Below are 21,276 nucleotides of genomic sequence, written 5' to 3'. Positions count from 1 at the left end.
CTGTTCATATAAAGCAATTGTGTCTCTTCAGAAAATATTGAACTAAACCATTCGATTCATATGGATTAGTTTTATGATCTCTTTATGAACTTTTTGAATGAAAGTCTTAAGGGTTTGGAAGACATCAGGGCTGATTGAGGCTCTTTTTTTTCTTTTCTTTTTGTGTAAAAGACATGCCCTAAAATTTATATTTTTGCGTTCAAGAAAAAAGTTATAGCCTAGGTTGAATAAAATGATTATTGAATTTAAATTTTTGGGTGAAAAATGCTTTTAAATCGCTCTTAAATTCTGACAGCAAAACTACAGCGTTTACCCCCTTTGAAGACTTTGAGCATAAACAATTAGTAGGGGTATCCACAATATTACAAACAATCGGGATAATCCATGAATAATCGTTCGTTTAGCTTCGTTAAAGTCACCACTGTGACTTTAAATCTTTTGTGTAACGACCTTCTCATCTACTATGGCTCACAGTAGTAAGTGTGACGCCTACCGTTCACTGCGCGCACTCACTTCAACATCAAGCTTACGCTCGCGCTGGAGCTGCGCCTGTTAGTGTCCAGCACGCACCAAAACAAGGATTTCAAGGTTTGTAATTAATTAAAAAAATTGGGAAATGGACCAGAAAGACACAGAAATGAACGAAAAAGGAGTTTCTTCCTCTACCAGCGGAGTTGTTGTTCAAGTCAGGGAGAAGAAAGGAGCTTTACGGGCTGCCATCCCATATATGCCTTTCCCAGTAGCTGTCATCTGCTTGTTTCTCAACACATTTGTGCCAGGACTGGGTGAGTACGAGTGGACAATTCGCCCATTTCACCACAACCCCCTGCGAGAAATGACACCGTTTGTATTCTGTATTTACACCCGAAATAAACTGCATTCCATCAACAAGTTATTTCAATGTGCACTTGAAGTAGCCTAATTTAAATTTGCTTTTCATCTTACATACATATACTGTATAAGTAGCCTATATACCAATATATACTACATATATTGCATTGTTTATACTTAAAAACGTTTGCAATGGGAATGTTTAAATACTTTTAGCAACGCTTATTGTAGTTCTTTCTAATTCTAATTCGTATGCATTCCCTAATGTGTTTTTATTATGGTTTTGGTGAAAGTATAGGCTACAATATTGTTGTACATGGGTGAATGATGACACATTCATTATTATTTTTTTGTACTGATCTATTACTTCTCACACTACAAAACATTAAAAATACACTTCACTCAGACAATGGATACACCTACTATGAACATGTTTTCAATTTCTCAATTAAAAGCTATTTTTATGTTTTTGTGGGGCATGAAGTCAGAAGTGGGTGGTATAATGAAGAGAAGAAAAGTCTCATCAAAAGGCTGAAATTCTCAAAAAGATAACCCTTGAGTAGGTTGGCTCACCTTGTGTTATTATTTCTTAGGACAATAAATAGTGAATCAGTTTTGTTTGTGTAAAAGTGGTATAAGTAACATGCAGAAAGCCTTTTTTATTGTCATGTGACAAGAAAACCATAAACAGGAAATGGTTAGGTCAAGTTGTCAAATGGTCAAACCCAAAGAAAATGCAATGAAATTAAGGTTTGTAATTAAAACATTTGCTAAATACGATACAATAATGATTAGCGTTTTCACACTGTAGTTAAAGAGTAAGAAAAATATGTTGTTACTTGATGGCCATTTTAGAGTTTGAGTTTATCTTGAAAAGGCTATAAAAAGAATTCAAAAATGCTTATAAATATAAGTTAAATAGTATATTTCTAATAGCATGGCACATGTTTTTAAGGTAGATTATTTAATTATATTTTCTTTTTCTTAATCATGGACAACCTTAATTTCTCATTGAGCTTTAAAGCACCAAAGTGCACTTGGAGTATCTGGACATGGATCAGATCAAGTTTCTTGCTGACATTTAGGTCAAAATTCAACGGGAGCTGTTTTTATTTCAGCTCATGTACAATTTTTATTTTGTGGTAAGAGATCCATCATGTGAATCTGCAAGCGTACCAGAAGACATAATCAGGACGATCATAAATAATTGCATCCACTCCATTACTCTGATTGATAACTTGACCTTTTCTCCTTCCTAGCTGATCCATTCATCCATCTCTGTACTGTCATTTCCACCTTGAATCTCAGTCGTGTTCTTCTGGTCTAATTGATAATCTTTGGTATTTGGTCATGTGTGTGATCTTCTTGCGACCATCTCCTTTCATCCCGTTTTCTTAATTGCATATATAGATTGTGCTGTAATGCCGTCTTCAAAGAGCAATTGGATTGTCTTATTTCTCTTTAAGGATTCTAGTAGCACTGCATTAGACACATTAAATGCATCAGCTGTTTTGTAGGATAATTTACAAAGCATAAAAGCACACATGGCAGAAGAATATTGATCTCCTTTGTGTCTAATAAGGCACAAGCATGACCTCGGGGAAAAGGAAATTATCACACTCTTGGTTATTTCGCAGCAAAGTTTGGAAGCTTGTTTCTGCCACAGAATAAAACATAAAGAAGGTAATTCCGACTTTTTATCTCACAATTCTGACTTTTTTTTTCTCATACTTGTGAGTTTACATTTCGCAATTCTTACTTTTTTTCTCAGGATTGTGTGATATAAATTCACAATTGCAAGTAATAAAATCAGTCTTTTTTTTCCTCAGAATTGGACTTTATGACTCGCAATTGCGAGTTTATATCTCACAATTCTGAGAAAAGAAGTTGTCATGATGGCTTTGTTGTTTGCAGACACACAGTTGTTGAAGAACGCAACACACACGTCTTCCGGAAATCCTATACAATTCAACCAATCGGATGACAACTTCGAAACATCTTGTGGGTTTTTTTCTCCATTTTGTGTGCCTTATGCATCAGATGTTCAGCCAACGGTCCGTGGGCATGGTGTCCGAGACCTCTGTGGGTGTAGCTATATTTAGCAATAGGGTAATGGGTGGAGTTAGGGTGTGGTTGGACCATCTAGCTCCACCCATTGCATCTAGTGAGGGTGAGCCGGTCGTCAAGCTCCACCAGTGTTGCCAGACGTACGCTAATTATTGTATTTCTATGATAATTTTGACCTCTGTACGATCAATAATGAAAAAAATCTCAGAATGTACGATAATTTCAGAATTTTGTGACACTTCAAATGATGGTCGTTGTAATCATAGTAATCATACTCATTGATCTAGCTGTGGATATGTATACCGTCATGAATGTGGTGTTAAGCATGTCTTCCACGTCATCTCACGTTACGTCTTCTTGACCAATCATTGTGGAGAATGACTCTCTCTCACAAGCACAAGTTAACGTTCCTATCGCAGTGCTTAGGTCAGTTGTTTCCAAGCTGAAGTCAATAGTTTAGCAATAAAGTAAAATGCAGGTCATGTCAATCAGGGGTTCGGTCCTAGGCTGTCCTGCAGAGTTTGGCACCAACACTGAAAAAAACCTCACCTGCCTATAGCCTTAGTAATCCTGAAGACATTGATTAGCTTGTTCAGGTGTGTTTGATTAGGGTTGGAACTAAATTCTGCTGGACAGCGGTTCTCTAGGACCGAACTTGTCCACCCCTGGTCTAAATAAATAACTGTATTCTGTACGTTTGACTCGTCTATGGTGATTTTCTTCCAAATACGAAAATGTTTTAGCTTCTGGTACGATACATGGACATTTCCCAATCTGGCAACACTGAGCTCTTCTCACTCGCTCTGCAGTGATCAGCTTCTCTTTATAATAAATACTGCAATATTCTATAAATGAATAAGAATTGTTCATTTTTGGTTTCATGGTGACTTTAATTAATGCATTAACCGATGTTAACAAATGAGACTTTACTGTAAAATGTTATCAAGTCTTTCAATACAAAAGCACTGTGCTGAAATTTTACCAAGTCTACTAAATTTACTTAGTCTATCGTTCGTCTTGGTAGGTGAGCCGATACGTTTTGGCTCGCTCGTCTTTTATGGATCATGTACATCAGATATCTCCCTTTAACCCCACAGCCATAGATATTTACTAATTTTTTGTGTGCTGGTGTGTGTACTGATACCACGATACCAGGAATATGCTATATTGCCGTTCCTCCAATGACATCTTAGCATCTGGGACATTTGCAGAGCTTGGAATCCATCTCTGACAGTTGCAGATAGATTGATCATACAGTAATCAACCCTGTGACCACATCACTCAGCCACTTGTGGCCCTCTGGTGTTTATGTCAATATTGGTTTCATCCATCAGGAGACCCCCAGTGGACCCATGCCTAAAGTCATATAATCTTGCAGTCCACTTCAGCATAGCGTTTCCTCCTCAAGTTTCGGCCAGTCCCTCTGGAGTCTGGAGGACATGGAGTGCTTTTGGAGGTCGCAGAGTGTCACGGGTCCGCAGCATGAATCAATGCATAAACTATATAAATACTTACAGAACAAAGATGCATTCTACAGGCAGTAATGTGCCTGTCTCATATCATCTCTGCACGCGGGCACGGTTTGCCAAGCTCCTTTTTTGCCGCACAGCTGCTCATTCATAAACTAGAGCAGAATATTATGACAAGAGAGCCCATGTTTGGATGACGATGATACAAGGGAAAATGCCAAGAGCCAAATGGGGCTCTCTTGAGCTCGCAGTCTGCGCTCAGGTTGTCAGAGACCATTACCACTCTAGTTAGTGAGTCATGCTTGACAACCTGCTCTCCTCACCTTTAATTGCAGATACTTTGCAAGGCATGTGTTGGGTGCCAGAGCTAATCAAATCATGCTAATTTGGATGTGCACCAATTGAGATTCTTATTAGAAGATTTCTTTTAAAATGAAATGACAAAGAGCTGGGTACCTGGGTGCTTGCTTATGCAGGGATGTTGCAAGAAATGGAAATGGTTGTTTGACTAATAGCACAGAAAGCTAATTTTTAACTCCTTCCCTGCCCGCGTTTACAAAAAAAGTTGCCAGCCAGTGATTTTTGATCACTCACAAAACTTTCATTTTATTCTAGCTTCATTCATTCTTTTTTATGAACACTTGAATCTGGGCAAGTTTCATAAAAAAAAAACAACAACAACAAAAACATTTCAAACAAAAAGCTTTATCCGGATCGGATTCGGAGCGATGATCAAAATATAGATGGACACACCCCCAAAGCCTCACAGTCCTCTTTGTGGGTTCGACATTTTTCTCTGTAAGACAAGGCAGTTTTGATATGAATGATCACGTTAGCTTACTTGCGCATAAGCAACCACTATCCGCTCCTTTTGTTTTTTTCACAGATCATCTTTGATTGTTTCTGGATCTCGTGATGCGGTACTCTTTCAGAAGATCCATAACAGCGCACCCCAGTAAAAACATGAATTGCCAAAAAAACTCATCAATGGCGGGGAAGCGTTGTGTCATAAATGATGGAAAATCTCTTCAGTGGCATGGAAAGAGTTAAATAAGCTTCAGAAGCTGCACTAAGCTTTGACTAGAGCATTGAAAATGCCTTTTAATTTTCAATTCAGTTCCTGAATTTGAATTGAGGTAGCAAAAACAAAATGGATGCAGAATTGCAATTTAAATTTAAGTTCAACTTTTCTCTTATGATATGACGAGACTCACACGGGCAAGTGACGCGTACGCAATTTCCCACGAAAACCATCCTGTCAGGTCTCAAATATAAACACATATAATAGGCTTACCATAGTGAATCAGGGTAAGACAAAAACACATTTTGGAAGAAGGATTGATGTTGTATTGACTTATTATTTAAATTTAGTTAATTTTGAACAAATAAAAGTTACAAACTGTAGTGTACCTTTAACTAAAACTGCAAAGTTTGTCAGGACAAACTTTGAATGCTGGCCTGGATGGATGGATGGATGAAAATTTTTTCTCAGAATTCAGTAAATCCCACTTCCTGTCAACCCTGGTTCCAATGAGTTTTTCCTATACCCAACACTGCAGATTTCAAATTAAATTGTGATACTGGACTCAAACCTCCTGGGTGGCATCTTTAATTTTTTTTTTCCTTATGTGGTCAGCCATTCTGATAAATGGTGGCATCAAAATTATTTTGACAGTTGGATTTACAGCTGTTTAATTTTAGGCTTGCATGCTCATTTGCATCATTTGTTCAGGGTACTAGAGAAACAAATATCTTGTTTCGCATTCAGGCTTTGTGGAGACCAAGAATGTATCCTTTTCAAACAATATTTGCTTTAGATGTAATCAGATATGGATGGAATTTCATCTGAAGAAAGTTCACAAGGCCTAAAAGTGGAAAACTGATTTAAAATCTAAATGGGAAGTCATTTCACGTGGGAAAATTTTAATTTCGAGCATTTAGCTTAAAAATCAATGCTAGGAGCACAGTTTTATGAAAATGCTAAAACTGAGCTAAATGTGCTGAATAATTTATTTTTTATAATGAAATGCTTTTTGCTTTAATTTCCCCATTTCCACAAGATGTTTTAAACTAAATAGGGATTAACAGTAAATCACAGGGACTAGAGATTTTAAAATGACCGAAGTAATTTACAGTGAAAACAAAACAGCATAAATCTTAAGCTTGTTACTTGGTCTTATACTGGTTTAGCTGGTCGGCCTGATGGTTTAGGTGCAGATCAGCTAATGCTGGTTTAAACAATTTTTTTTCAGCAGGGCAATTTGGGAGGTTTGTGTTGCTCATGCCGATGCGATCCCAACATTCTTTGAATTGAACTCATCGCTCTAGCCCTGCTCTTCTAGTTTCCATGACAGCAGAAGCTTCCCTGCCTGTCTTCACTAAGATTGAAAGCGATAGATAAGCCGGCACATGAATTCATTCCAAGTGGGTCCTTCAAAGTGCACTTAAACGGGGGAGAAAATTAAGCCTGGTTATCATTTTAGATTACATTACTTCTTTTAGATCTTTAATAAAATGTTAAAAGCTTCTTGTCAGCCTTTTTTCAAAGCAAACAGAAGTATAGACATGATGAAGACCCTGTGACTGTCAGGTAGAGGACGCTTGTGTGACCTTAACTCAACTCTCTTGTGGATTCAGGCTAAAAATAGACTGGCTGCAGAGGTCAACAATATAGTGGTGCTGTAATTTGGTGTTTTTATGTTACTCGTTTCATTATTTTAACATAGTCAAAGCTTTGCAAGTTGCAATGCGAATTTAAGTGTCCATAATGACTTATATACGATAGATATTCAATGAAGAACTTTCTTCTCAACGGCATGTTGTAGAAGTTCGTTAAGAACAGTATGCAGGTGGGAATTATGAAAATATACCCAGACTTAATATATCCACTAGCTTAGCATTGTACTTTGACCTGTATATTTTTTTAACGGACGTACATACAACTGTGGAAATAATTTACTCAAGTTATTTAACCACAACTAACAAGTTTATTACTATACCAAAACTTAAATTCCTGATTTTCAAAAAAAATTACAAACAAAATAAATAAATGCTTTAAACAAAGAAAGAATCCTGAAAAAAAAAAAATCGTTGTTTGCACAAAAATATTAAGCTGCACTGTTTTCAACATTGATAATAACAAGAAATATTTCTTGATCAGCATGTGATACTGAAGACTGGATCAATGATGCTGAAAATTCAGCTTTCACAAGAATAAATTACATTTTAAAATAAATATTAAAAATATATAAATGATTCAAGATTCAATAAAAAAATTCAAATTATATTTCAAATAATATTTATTTTAATTTTCTTTTTAAATAAATAAATGCAGTAGATTTATTTACTAAATAAATGTAAATAAATTTACATTTATTTTATTTAAATAAATTTAAATTTATTTAAATTTAAATTTAAAATAAAATGTTCAAATGCAGCTAAATTACTGCATGAGACATCTTCCCCAAAAATTTTTTTTTTAAATTCACCAACCCCAATCTTTCGAACGATAGTGTACATTTGAGCAGCCTGGCTCTTAGTTTAGTTTAGTTATCTCAGCATATGCAGATAAACTTATATAATGTATCACAGTTTGCATACATTGCTCTAGGGAAGTGTGCATTTTTGGACAATGTTAGATTTGATCTAGTCTAAACTTAGATCTTGGACTAACCAACAAAAGGTCTGGTCAACATTTCATCTAATTAGGCCAAGACAACAACAAAAAAAAAGCTTCCCAGGTTTGAGTAAAATATGCATCAGAAAGTCAGTGAACGGACAGTACAGTAGGTGTGTGGTGGACGTGACTTATAAGGCTGAGACCCAACCCAAAAGAAAGGAAGAAACACAAACAGGAAACCAGTGGCTCAGAAAAGTGCATTGAAAGAATCCACAGAGGATTTCAGACTAAAATATGAGATTTCTTTTATTAAACTGGAGCTGATACAAGTTCAGTTACAATATTATACATGATTACTGGAATTAGGGGTCATTTGGTGTTTTTGTGACAATAGTTTGCTCTGAGAGCAGAAAAATTGCTTTCAGCGCAACGTTTTTGGCATAAGATAGAGGCCCTCTGAGCACTGTAACTTCCTAATTTTATACAGACGGTCTCTTCACTCACAAAATGAGATGAATGGGATAACATCATCCAGAGACTGTTATTGCTCTGGTCTCATTTTTAATACAGCTGCACTGTGAAAATCAGCAGAGACACCCGATAACAAATTACACTGATGCTCTTGCTTCAGATTACATAAGACTTGCAGTGTGATTAATGAATGAGTCTATATTACCAATAAACAGAGCGCCAAACTCTGTGGACTGAAAAAACATATTGTAATATTCGGCAATAAAGCACGTTCATCCCGAAGTTTAACTTTTGGGATGATGAAAATTACTTATTACAAAATGTTCAAGCACTTGTTAATCATTTCTAAATCTTCTCAAGGCCCAGTCATTCCAAGTGAAGTTGTCCCTTAAAATTCTGTATTAAATGAGTGCTGTGAGCCTCATAAAAGACAGTGTTAACCTAAATGACTCTCTCTTTTTTTTTTTTTTAAGGATTGAACAGAGAGTAAATGACTGATGAGTAATCAGCACCTCACAGAATGATTGAAAACTGTGATGACTGCAGGCAGTCAGACTGACTTTTTTGTGTCTCCTCGCAAGCTGTCTTGGCACTCATCCTTGAGCTGTTATAAATAGAGGCCGCAGAGCTGTTGTGGAATTTTCAATTTCCGGTACGGTCGCTGTGCATGTTTTCTAGGCCTACCTTGAGGCTAATCCTTCACCTTGCATTCGAAATGCCTCTGTTATACATCAAGCTAGTTGCCACCTGTGGACCAAACACAGTGTGCAATGTTGTATTTTAGAGGGTCAGTATGTACACTGAGGGCTAGTGAATGATGTGTTTAATTGTTTCCATATGCATCTGAAAAAATTATTGCATTAGCTTATGCTATCTAGCTAGCCTCCACTACACTGCCTACAAAACTCACATTGACGTGACTCATGGATACCCTCAAAAATTTATAAATATATACATTTTATATTTTATTTAATTATATATATATATATATATATATATATATATATGAAGAGTTCAGATGCAAAAGCCTCTAAATGCCATTTGAAATTTTCTTATAGAATCATCATTTTTATCAAGCTTGTATATTTAAATTCAATAATTTCACTTAAATGGCAATGAAGATTACCTATTAATTGTCATTTAAGTGAAATTACTGAACTTAAATACACAAGCTTGATAAAAATTATCATTCTATAAGAAAATTTCAGATGGCATTTAGAGGCTTTTGCATCTGAACTCTTCATATACACACATACATAAAATCATACACTAGTGGCTGCATTTATCTGATCAAAATACAGTAATATTTTGAAATATTTCAAATTAAATGTATTCATTTTTATTACATTAATTAATTACATTTATTCGATTTTAAATGAAATGTTTTCTATTTTAAAATATTCTAAACTGTAATTTATTCCTGTGCTGGCAAAGCTGAATTTTCAGCATCATTACTCCAGTCTTCAGTGTCACATGATCCTTCAGAAATCATTCTAATATTCTGGTTTGGTGCTCAAGAAACATTTCTTATTATTATCAATGTTGAAAAGAGTTGTGCTGCCTAGTATTTTTGTGAAAACCATGATTTTTCTTTCCTAATTAAAGTGAATGACATGAAGACTCCACCATATTATCAGACACACACACTTGCATTGCAAATCATCTGTGTGATCTTGCATCAGGCTGTCAACAATGCTTCTGCCTGTCAAACAGGCAAATGTATGCTTGCATATGCCACACATGTAATTCAGACATGCACACATTCACACTCGTTTTCTCTATGAAGAAGGGATTCATGAAGATAAGATACAGTAGGGGTCCTAATCCCCGCACATTAGGCTCACAATCACTATAATTTTCCTAGCCTTCCTCACATCCAGTGTGGGAGGTTAATTATCCCGTTGAGTTCCTTTTCTTCTGAGAGAGAGACAATGTTGCTAGGAGAGCGTTTGCAGACTCCTCCTGAAGGTTTTCGGGTGCCACTGTCAATTTTTATTTATTTTTTGGTCAGTTTTAAACGTCTCTGTAAGCACTTTTGGTATAGGCATGGTGTCCTTTGGTTTAGCTACAAGAAATAAAAAAATACATTTTAAACTATAATCAAATTGCAAACAGGTTTTTTTATTGTAATATCTTACAATATTACTGTATTAGAACATAAAATAGATGTATGAATGTAAATAGATGAATGAAAATGTTGGTGCATATCTCCTCCTTGAGTCAAAGGGATGGAGAGAGAAAGAGAGATTGTTATTTTCCATTTCCTAAATTCATTCTTTGTTTCTCTGGTGTGTCTTGTAAGCTATTTGCTTTTTGGGACAGTAAGTGTATTGTTTGTATAACGGTCGTGGGAATAAGAACATTGTGAAAGTTTTCTTTTTTCTTTTTTTTTATCCTCAACTTGGAAAGCCCCTTCCAAAAGATAAACTTAAGAGGTTCTGTCCCAGTTACTCTTTATAATAGCCAAACATTTCATAGTGCCAGACCATACTGTTGACCAAAGGACAGGCTGTAACCGCAGTGAATAGAGTACATTTCTCACAATCAGGAGACTCATCAGTTTATGAGCTATGCTAATGTTCAACCACTGTCCTCCCCATTAGAATCTATTATTGTGATAATATTGTGATACTAATGAGATTCTGAACTGTGCATGGCAGCCCAGTGCAGCCTGCTCGCTCAATCTCTATCTGTGCAAATTATGCTTATCGGCCTTACAAATATGGAAAGCTCCTCATAACCTAATTGCCCTGGATAGAAGATTTATGACAAGAGCTGTCTTGGTGAGTTACGGTGTCATGCTGGTTAAAGGTACTGTATGTAAAAGCGTAAAAATACTATATATTTGCAGATATTTAGGAAACATGCTACATTTACATACTTGTTTTTCCGAAAAACAATGCTACAGCCAGTTATTCTACTTTGAAATGTATTTTCCGTGTCGGAATGTCTACTTTTAGTTAGTGTGATTCCCACCCACTGCCAATTTACCCAATAGTATTTCGACACCCCAGGTTGCCAGTTGGCGGAAAACAGCGCATTGCAGCCATGGAAGCCAGCAAACAAACTGGGTCAGAGATCAGATTCTACACGAAAAAAGCCTCGACGTCTATATAAAAAGCTCTATGTCCAGAGCGGCATGTTAAAACACGGATAAATCAACTCATCAACTTACAGCGTAAGGCTCGTTGCCTTCCATTGTCAATTGCGCTTGTGCTTGTTGCGTTTCCTCAATCTGGCAAGTTGTGGCAACCCACATGAGCGTCGAGTCTGAGGAGGAGGGGATGGGGGAAACAACTCTCTCGAATATTTAGAATTTGGACTGCAGTACCAATTTCAACCGCCAGCTGTAATGCTCCTTTAATGCAAAGTTTCCAAAAGTTCTCAAGTGAGACTTCTCTTAAGACTGGTCTTGCAGATCAGTGGATAAAGACCCTACCAAAATAGTAGCATTTGATTGATTTACAATCCATTTCAAATATGAATTTAAAGCAATGGTACTTAAAATGTACTTGTTATTGTCACAGTGTCTCGTTTGTGTTCCCTGGTTACCACTAGATGTCCTCCTTCCCCACGGTGTCTGTCACATTCTGAACTACATTCCCCACGATCCTTGTTTCCTCATTGCACTCAGCTGTCCCTTGTCACTAATCATTGCACTCAGCCTATTCCCCATTAGTGTTGTCATTTCCCTGTGTATATAAGCCTGTCTGTTTTAGTGTTTGTCATGGAGTCGTTATTATATGTCACAACACTTCTGTCCTGTGTTTCTGGTCTGTTCTTGTCTGTTTCTTTTGTATTTGGACTGCTATGGTTGATTTTGACCCTTGCATGGACGACTATGAGTTGGATTGCCCTGGTATTAAAAATACTGTTCATGGATCTCTCTGTTTCCCAAGTGTGTTCTGTGACAGTTATATATTAACATAGAGATATTGTTTCATTGTTATTGTCTGGCTCCATCTGGCTATGTGACGCCAAATTTTAACCATTCAATCAATAAATAAAAAATACAGTATATATATTAAGTACCACTCTACATTTTTTTCTTGTTACATTTCCTGTTTTACTTGTAAATACTTCAGATTATGAAAGTAAATAAGGTTGTGAATGCCAATTATCTTAAAAATGCAAATTTCATGTTGTTCCAGAATTTTTAAAGATTCTTGACAAAGATCTTTTTTCATATAACAACAGTTAAATACATAAAAGGACCATAAATAATCATATAAGTAGTCCATAATGATTTGTGTGCTATATTGTGTGAATAATAATAATACAGACCAAAATGTAAGTACGATAAACTTTTAAGCATAGAACAAACATTCATTTCAACCCAGACCACCAATGTACGAAACCTACAGGCATGTCTGACACTGACTGCTCTTAAAATCACCATGTTAATTTATATTCAAGCTCTGTTGTTAATATTTTATGCCATAATTATGCCTATAATTCACAACCTGATGAATGATATCATTACAGTGTGCGGTTTTAGGCTGAGATTAAGACTGAGGTCATACTGCACGCGTTAACCATTTTAACCACAGAAGAGGATCATTTCGTCTCATGTTGACAGCATCTCACTGTATTTTTGTGACAGGTACATTCATCTCAGCCTTCACAGTTCTGTGCGGAGCGAGGACAGACCTGCCCGACAGGCACATGTGCTGTGTGTTCTGGCTGAACATCGCAGCTGCCTTCATTCAGATCGTCACTGCCATCGTCATGGTGGGCTGGATCATGAGCATATTTTGGGGAATGGACATGGTCATTCTCGCAAGTGAGTATGCTTCAGTAATACCAAAGCAGGGTTATTTTAATTTTCATTTATTTAAAGGGATAGTTCACCCAAAAATTCTGTCATTATTTACTCGCCCTCATGTCATTCCAAACCTGTAAGACTTTCGTTCATCTTCAGAAACACAAATTAAGATCTTTTTGATGAAATCTGAGAGCTTTCTGTTCCTTCATTGGCAGCTAAGCAACTGAAACTTTGGTAGTTGCGTGGACTGTCAATGGAGGGACAGAAATCTCAGATTTCATCAAAAAGATCTTCATTTGTGTTTCGAATTTGAACGAATGTCTTACGGGTTTAAAACGACATGTTAAGTAATTAATGACAGAATTTTCACTTTTGAGTGAACTAACCCTTAAATACTTTGGGTTGTTTTTAAAAGAAGAGATCGTCCCAAAATTACAATTTTAATATTATTTATTCACTTTACTTTTGTGGCAAAAAAATTGTTCCTGTGGAAAACAAGAGTATTGACCACTTTGATACTTTTAAGGTGGTTATTTGGTTTATTTATTTTTGGTCTTTGCTGGATTATGATAGCAAAGGTCTCTATGAACTGTTGTTGTTAAAATAGAAACTAATAAATAAATCCCCAAAAAATGGATCCTTAAAATAATTCTACTTTTGTGTTCCATTAAATAGTGAATAAATAAAGTTTAAAAATGTACTTTATTATATAAAATTATATATTCATTTAAATCACACATTCACATTAAGAAGTTGATGATCGTGATCTCACAGATCTTTTTTTAATGATTTACAGCAAAACTAGAACATACAGTTAAAGTGTTAGTTCACCCAAAAAATAAGATTCTGTCATCATTTACTCACCCTCATGTCGTTCCAAAACCCGTATGACTTTATTTCTTCTGTCGAACACAAAATATGTTATTTTAAAAAGATATTTTGTCTTTTTTGTCCATACAATTAAAGTCAATGCCATCAAGTTTTGGGCTTTCATTAAATGGACAAAAACAGTTAAAACATCCTTCAGAATATATTCTTTTCTGTTCTGCAGAAGAAAGAAAGTAATACAGGTTTGGAACAACATGAGGGTGAGTAAATGCTGACAGATTTTTTTGTTTTTGGGTGAACTATCCCTTTATCATGCATAGTAAGTGTAAGAAAAGATCACATGATTTCAGCAGTCACCCTGCATTGGACCATAGTCAACCCCGTTCATGTTCAAGTTCAACCTCACGTTTCTCGCTCCATACCATCTCCGCCTTCCAGGGCAGTAGAAGGTGCCAGAATTCTTTGAACAATGACTATTAGAGCGGTCTGTTGGTAGGAGTGGATTGAAAGCGCTGCAGTAATTGTTTTGTGTAGGCGGACGAAGCAACTCGCAGAACTTTAATTTCTCACGTCACATGTTTGTCCTGTGGAACAATTTTACTCTTATTGAATATTTAAACACAGATTCGATTTTGTTGTGCCGTTGTTGAATGTGATTCAGGATTCCCTTTTGACTTGCTTTTGTTCTGCATGGATCTTTTTATGGATTTATTTCAAATATCTAATCTATTATTTATTTATTTTATTACTTCACAACCTTTTGGATTGAAAGTCTCTGAAGGTAGGTGGACCTAATATTTGACTTTTGTCCTGTCACAACTCATACTCAGACCTGTCTCAGATAGAACACCTTGAATATTGCACGCATTGGCCACATACATACTGCATCTACACTGCAAAAATTAAGTGTTTTGTTGTAAAGGCAATGTTTCTTTGTTGCGTCCTTTGTAACCTCAAGATCGTCCAAGTAAGGGATTTAACATAAAATATTTGAGTAAGCAACAAATGCTCAAGCAGGTGAGGTGCAGTGCAAAAATAAGCTTTTATTATAAACACTAGAGCTGCACGATTAATCATTAAAACAGTGGTTCCCAATCCTGGTCCTGGGGACCCACAGCTCTGCACAGTTTGCATGTCTCCCTCATTTAACACACCTGATTCAGATCATCATCTCGTTAGGAAAGTGCTCTGAACTGAACTGGGTGTGTCAGATAAAGGAGACATACAAACTGTGCAGAGCTGTGGGTCCCCAGGACCAGGATTGGGAACCACTGCATTAAAAGATCACAATCTCGATTCAGACACCTATGCAATATTATTCCTAAATTACAATGATTCGGCTATGTCTATTAAACGTTTGACAAGTACGATCACAGCGAACATTCAAATCGGTATTCGGGAGTCAGAGAGAGCAGTTGCCATGTATGAAACAGCTTCACAAACAGTCTTGTCAACCACACAGTAGGCCTGTCATTCATTTCTGTGTTACAAAAACTGAAATGATACAATTATAAAAGTGAATAAGTTTATAGCAGTTACATCGCTACACCATTAGGTGGCGACAATGAATCATTCGCTCAAGATATTCGTTCAAAAATGCTGATTCATCTTAGCCTGGAAATCCAGACCTAAATCTAAAAGATTAATGGTCTGGTGTCGATCAATGAAAATCAGCCAGCTCGAGGGGCGGCACCAAGCATGCATTTGAAAATCTCACAGCACGCAATTGGATAACACTATGACCAATCACAACAATAAACCCCATACGCTTAGCTACCAGGGGAGCTAAAACACCCTACTTGCAAAGGAACGATTCGAGCGCCGTCTTCTGTTCCTCTTTTGGGAAAAAGCCAAGTCTAACTCGTTCATTGTAGCGGCCAAAGCCGTTTCAAACCACTGCTATTTATCCATAGGCATCTTGCAATGTTTACTGATGACTTCGACGTCACACGCTGTCGTCATCTGTTTAGCTCGCGGCTCGCCTCTGGCCCGCCTATATCAGATAACCCGATGTGATTGGTGCAGCTCAGATAGAGGGGCATATTTAATGAGCTCTATTGCTCGACACCAGAGTAACTCGCTGAGCAATTTCAACTTGTGCTCTCGCGAGAACTCTGGTTTACCAGGGTAGATTCATCTAGTAATGAAACAAGTTGAGTCTTTAGGTGTTACACTTAATGCGGCGCTGCGCAGACCGATCGGTGTCTGACTTGAAATTTTCTGACTTGAAAGGCTTATGAAATGTATACTTATACAGATGATGCTGTATTAAGCAGTACATAAAAAGTGTTTCTGTTGCCTCATGAAAACATCTGAAATGTCTATGTATTTGACAAATATTCCATCTAATCCACTTCATCAGTGAAAAAGTACGTAAACACCGTGCGAGCATCGCTACGGGAAGCAGAAAGTGTCTGACTTTGACGGCCCTGTTTTTAATTCTGCCCCCGACTGCGAGCAGCAAATCTCGATGATCGGTCTATGCAACGCCACATGAAGTCCAACATGCCTTTTTATGAATAAGTCATTGAATCATTTAAATGCGAATGACAAAACTTTGCAGTGTGTATGTGAGCATTATGAAATAGTACACTAATGTAAACCATTCTAAATGCAATAAAAAAAAAAAAAACATGGCAATATCCTAAACAGCAAAACATAATAATATATTTGATACAGGTCTGCTGTCTTCACAGTTTGGTCACTAATTTCAGCCCATTATCACTACACATGCTGCAAGCTCGGCTTCTCCCATTCTGTTTATTCTGATCCATCTTGGATAATGTGCCTCCCACTACCTGCCATCTGCCAGTCTCCTCTCAGTCTGTTTGATCCACTTTTTGTCCATTAAATGCCAGTAGAACCATAGCGCTCATTAGAAAAGAAGCTTTGCAGACATGAGACTTCATACAGAGACTGATACAACGATGCACCACTATAACTCCTTCAGTCGCACGCTGAGCCCTTTGACAAGATCTTTAAGCAGCCTTGCCTTTGTGGCACAGCAGCCTTGAAAGACAGTTTAAAGTAATAGTTCACCTCAAGAATCAAACCTGCATGATTTTCTTTTTCATGAAACACAAATTTTTGGATATAAGGATATAATGAGAAATGAGGCTAATATAATAAAATTGAATGAGAAATAGGGCTGTCACGCAAAAGCACCATAACAATAAAATAAATATTTAATGAAAGTAGTCCATATGACTAGTATACCATATTTCCATAAACTTGCTTTGTGGGCTGTTAACCTCCTGAATCATTTAGTCAGTGAGAATCGGATCAGTCTGTTTTGTGAACGAATCATTCAGACTAGTTTTGTGGAATGGATCGACTGAATAATTGAAGAGCTCTGAAGGAAAAGAGGACCAAATTCATGATACTTTTATGGTGCTTTTTGGTCATTTGTCAGCTTTACAGCCCCAATCCTCATTCATTTTCATTACACTAAAAAAAGTGGCCAGGATATTCTTTAAGAAAGAAAGGCATACAGGTTTAGAATGCCATGAATATTAACAAATAATTACAGTTGTTCATTTTTGTGTCTACTATCCCTTCAACTAATACATTTGCCTTACGTTTTGAAGCACAGATTACTAAATGGCTTGCATGCAACAACAACAAAAAATGACTTGTAATTTGAAGCTTGGATCTTGAAAGCTTTAATGCATTGAGTCATCTGCGTTTAAACCTGTTCTAATGCAATGCTTTAAGAAGGCCATGAGTCAGTCTATCCCCATTCTAAATCTCACTATAAATGCTTAAAGATAAAGCCAAAACCTGTGATATGTAAATGCAGATATAAGACTGCTGCTCGAGCTAAACCAGTGAGGTTCTTTAGAGGAGATGTGTAAGAAAAGTGAACTGAGTCACCCTTCCAGACGCCTCCAAGTGATGTGTCAAGTGCCACTCGCATCAGGTGGTAGCATTGAGCATTGTTGGCGAGGAGCTGTTTTTTTGTTTGTTTGTTTTTTACATTTTTAATAATGCGGAAGATGGTTTGAAACTTTCTGTAGGCTTTCTGTAAGAAATTAAACTGTTGTTTGGTCATTCTGTTTTAAATATCTACCTTATTTGACATCACAAAAAGGATTCAATGTAATAAAATAATTATTGATAACAGGTTTATTTTAGTATAATTTATATACACATTTTTTTTTTACGATTTTGCAGCCTTTGTTTTTATGTTCAAGTTTTCATTGAATATTATTATTTTTACTTTATTTCAGCTTTATTTCAATTAACACATTTGAACTAGTTTTAGTTAACAATAACAACACTGGTAAATTATTATGCTAACATAATAGCACACACAAAAACAAAATGAGGAACAACCCAAAATTTCAGTAATTAGTCAATGAAAATTAGTCAAAATAACTTGTTTTGTGGCCTACAAAAAGAATGTCCTATGAGTTTGTAGTGACATGAGGCTGAGTAAAAAAAAAAGGCTTTATGGATATTCTGTATTTGACTTTATGGATCAGGCTTTGAAGAAATTAGAAACTACAACCTTTTAGTTACAAGACCAGATTTTTAATCATTAGGCAACACAATCTACATTTATTCTGTTCAAAAGTTTGGGGTCAGTAGGTTCTTTTTGTTTTTGTTTTGGAAAGAAATCCATACATAGGCAAGGACACATTAAATTGATCAAAAGTGACGGTAGACATTTATACTGTTTCCAAGGATTTATAGATGAAATAAATGCTGTTTATTTTTCAAAGAATCCTGAAAATTATTTTAGCACGGTTTCCACAAAAATATTAAGCAAAACACAACAATTTTTTTTAACACTGATAATAATAAGAACTGTTTCTTGAGCACAAATCAGCATATTAGAATGTTTTCAGAAGGATCATATGACATTGAAGACATCTCAAAATTCAGCTTTTTCATAACAGGAATAAATTACATTTTAAAATATATTAAAATAGGCTTGGCTGTTCAGCTTAGCGAACGAGTCAGTGCATGAGAATAAAAGAAAAAGTGATGAAAGTAGGCAAAGAAGTCCGAGAGACAGATGAGCATTCCAATGCACAAATATTGTCATACAACATAGTCAGCTTTTGTCGTCGCTAGTTCTTTTACGTCGGCTTGGTGTGTCACGGCCCTAAGAAGACATTTTAAAAACATTATAAAATTCTTATACCGACCCCAAACCTTTGAATTGTAGTGTATACGTCCAGTAACAACAGTCTTGTGATCTCTGATGTTCTTGTACTTACAGGCTACAGGGAGCAAGCCGCCCCTCAGCAGCTCTGATTGCTGTCCTCCAAACCTAATCTTGAATGTGCACCTTTCTCCTGCGCTGTCCGGCCAACATGCATGGGAGCTTTGAGGCGGACCCCACATGGCCTGGGAGATCCAGGGGTCGATCACATGCAGATTTTCAGCCCAACTCCTGCTACTTCCTGTCCTGTCAGGTACTGCATTAAGGGGACCTGACTGTTGAGGGACAGCAGAAAAGAATGAACATTCTGTGAATATCTCTAAAAATTGTGCAAACGTACAAAATGTCTATGTGCCGAACACATTATATTTCTGTCAGGGAAAACCGATCTTAATCGTACTTTACTCTAGTCTTAATGTATGTATTAAATTGACCAATATACATTATGAACATTTTAGCAGTAGCTACAAACAGTAGCAAAAAGAATCTTAAAGGAACAGTACACACAAAATGACTGAACCTCATGTTTGTTCATATAAAATAAAATTAAAATTCATTTTGGGTGAGCTATCCTTTTAAAATTTTGCTTCTCACAGAGCACTATGAATACATACTACACAAAATACTTTTTATGTCAAGTGCATTACAGTGTCTACAGTATTTCTTTATAGTGTGCTGTGTTTTTATTACTTAAATTAAGCATTATAAAACAGAAAGTGTGTATTTGTTTTATAAAATATAACTTGTATTCTGCACAAATACATCACCTGTTATTGTTAATCTCTATTAGTCCTCATACCCAGAGACTACCAGCCAGAAACATAACCTTTTTCTCCTGTAATAATCTGTTGTTAAGTAAAACAGCCAAGTATTGGTGAATCACTGTATGCCAGTTTCCATAGTGACTGGCCACTTTAATCAACCCATGCGTAGGGTATGAAATAACGCAATTAAGTGCGAGTTATTTTTATGTGACCGACGTAGGAGAAAGGCATGGCGCAAATTGAAATAGGCAAAACATTATGATTTAAGACTGATTTGAAAAATTAACCACCAATTTATAGCACCAACTGAGCAAGCAGAATTTGTGCTGTTGCTGAGTATGCGATACATTCGGAAAATTCAAGCCCTAAATATGAAGCATTCTGAACTGGTTCATCGTGTTCCGCGCACTAGGAGTCTCAAATTTTGTTGAGTCTCTTTTTTGGATGTTATAAATGTATAGGCCTATAGAGTAAGCTGGTGTCTGGTGTGAATGTGTGCTGTAAATGTATTTGAGGATTTGTTGTAAATATGGACAGAAAGTGAATTAGTTCTGTGATGTCATGTGCTGTTGTGTTTAATGCTGCCTTTTTAAATACAAAATGATATTCCAGTGCTAAGTCCAAAGGCCTACATATATTACGGCCAAACATATGTTACTCAGCAGACTTACACAATTGTCACATCTCTAGAAATGTCAGAGGTACCATATCTAATAAATTCTGCTTTTAAAAAGTGACATTTTGGTGTCTTGTTTCGTTTTCTAATTACAAACTAAGAAATACATCCAGAAGTAACTAATCCGGTGGTATGATTAAAGCTTGAAGCAATTATTTTTCTGCAATGGTGCTACTCAAAATCTTGCACATTTGAGGTATGTGGAAATTGTATTTGTTTATTTGTAAGGAATTTTATATCATCATTATATCAAACATTAACCAGGCTATCATCTGATAACAGAAACTGAAGCTGTTCCTTGGTCACAACGGCTCACAAATGAGTATAAAGACATGACTTAAAGGCATTTACCCAACTTACTGAAATTAAATTAACACCATTAAAAGAAGATGAAAGGCTTCCTCTCTTGGGGAAAGATGATGTTTCGCAAACAAATACGGATGTACTTTAGTACCAAATCGATACCTAAACAAAAAATAACATAATTATATCAGTCTTTCTACTGTAGTAACGACTTGAACTGACTGACGGCTTTGTATTTCTGTGCTTGGTTTGGTAGGAGTGTATTCACGCTTGGTGAAAATGCTCATCTTGGCAAAGTAATGTAAACAGATGT

At 36.3% G+C, this 21,276-nt stretch overlaps 1 protein-coding gene across 1 annotated transcript; it reads left to right on the top strand.

The window, feature by feature from the left end:
* Positions 1-479: 479 nt before the first annotated feature.
* On the top strand, positions 480-20,721 carry stum (stum, mechanosensory transduction mediator homolog). The gene is made up of 3 exons (XM_082148338.1): positions 480-785; positions 13,061-13,240; positions 19,278-20,721. The coding sequence occupies exons 1-3, from the start codon at positions 617-619 to the stop codon at positions 19,310-19,312; spliced, it is 384 nt and encodes a 127-aa protein (XP_082004464.1). The 5' UTR covers positions 480-616; the 3' UTR covers positions 19,313-20,721.
* The last annotated feature ends 555 nt before the right edge of the window (positions 20,722-21,276 follow it).

The sequence above is a fragment of the Leuciscus leuciscus genome (assembly GCF_965113295.1).
Source record: "Leuciscus leuciscus genome assembly, chromosome: 19".
NCBI classification, from domain to species: domain Eukaryota; kingdom Metazoa; phylum Chordata; class Actinopteri; order Cypriniformes; family Leuciscidae; genus Leuciscus; species Leuciscus leuciscus.
Note: the sequence above shows the minus strand (reverse complement) of the source record. Positions and strands in the feature narration are given on the sequence as shown.

Excerpts from the sequence above, each read along its gene's own strand:
- stum (XM_082148338.1), top strand. The coding sequence starts at position 617 with ATGGACCAGAAAGACACAGAAATGAACGAAAAAGGAGTTTCTTCCTCT. Across the intron at positions 786-13,060 it reads CACATTTGTGCCAGGACTGG|GTACATTCATCTCAGCCTTC; the intron begins GTGAGTACGAGT and ends TTTTTGTGACAG. Across the intron at positions 13,241-19,277 it reads GGACATGGTCATTCTCGCAA|GCTACAGGGAGCAAGCCGCC; the intron begins GTGAGTATGCTT and ends TTGTACTTACAG.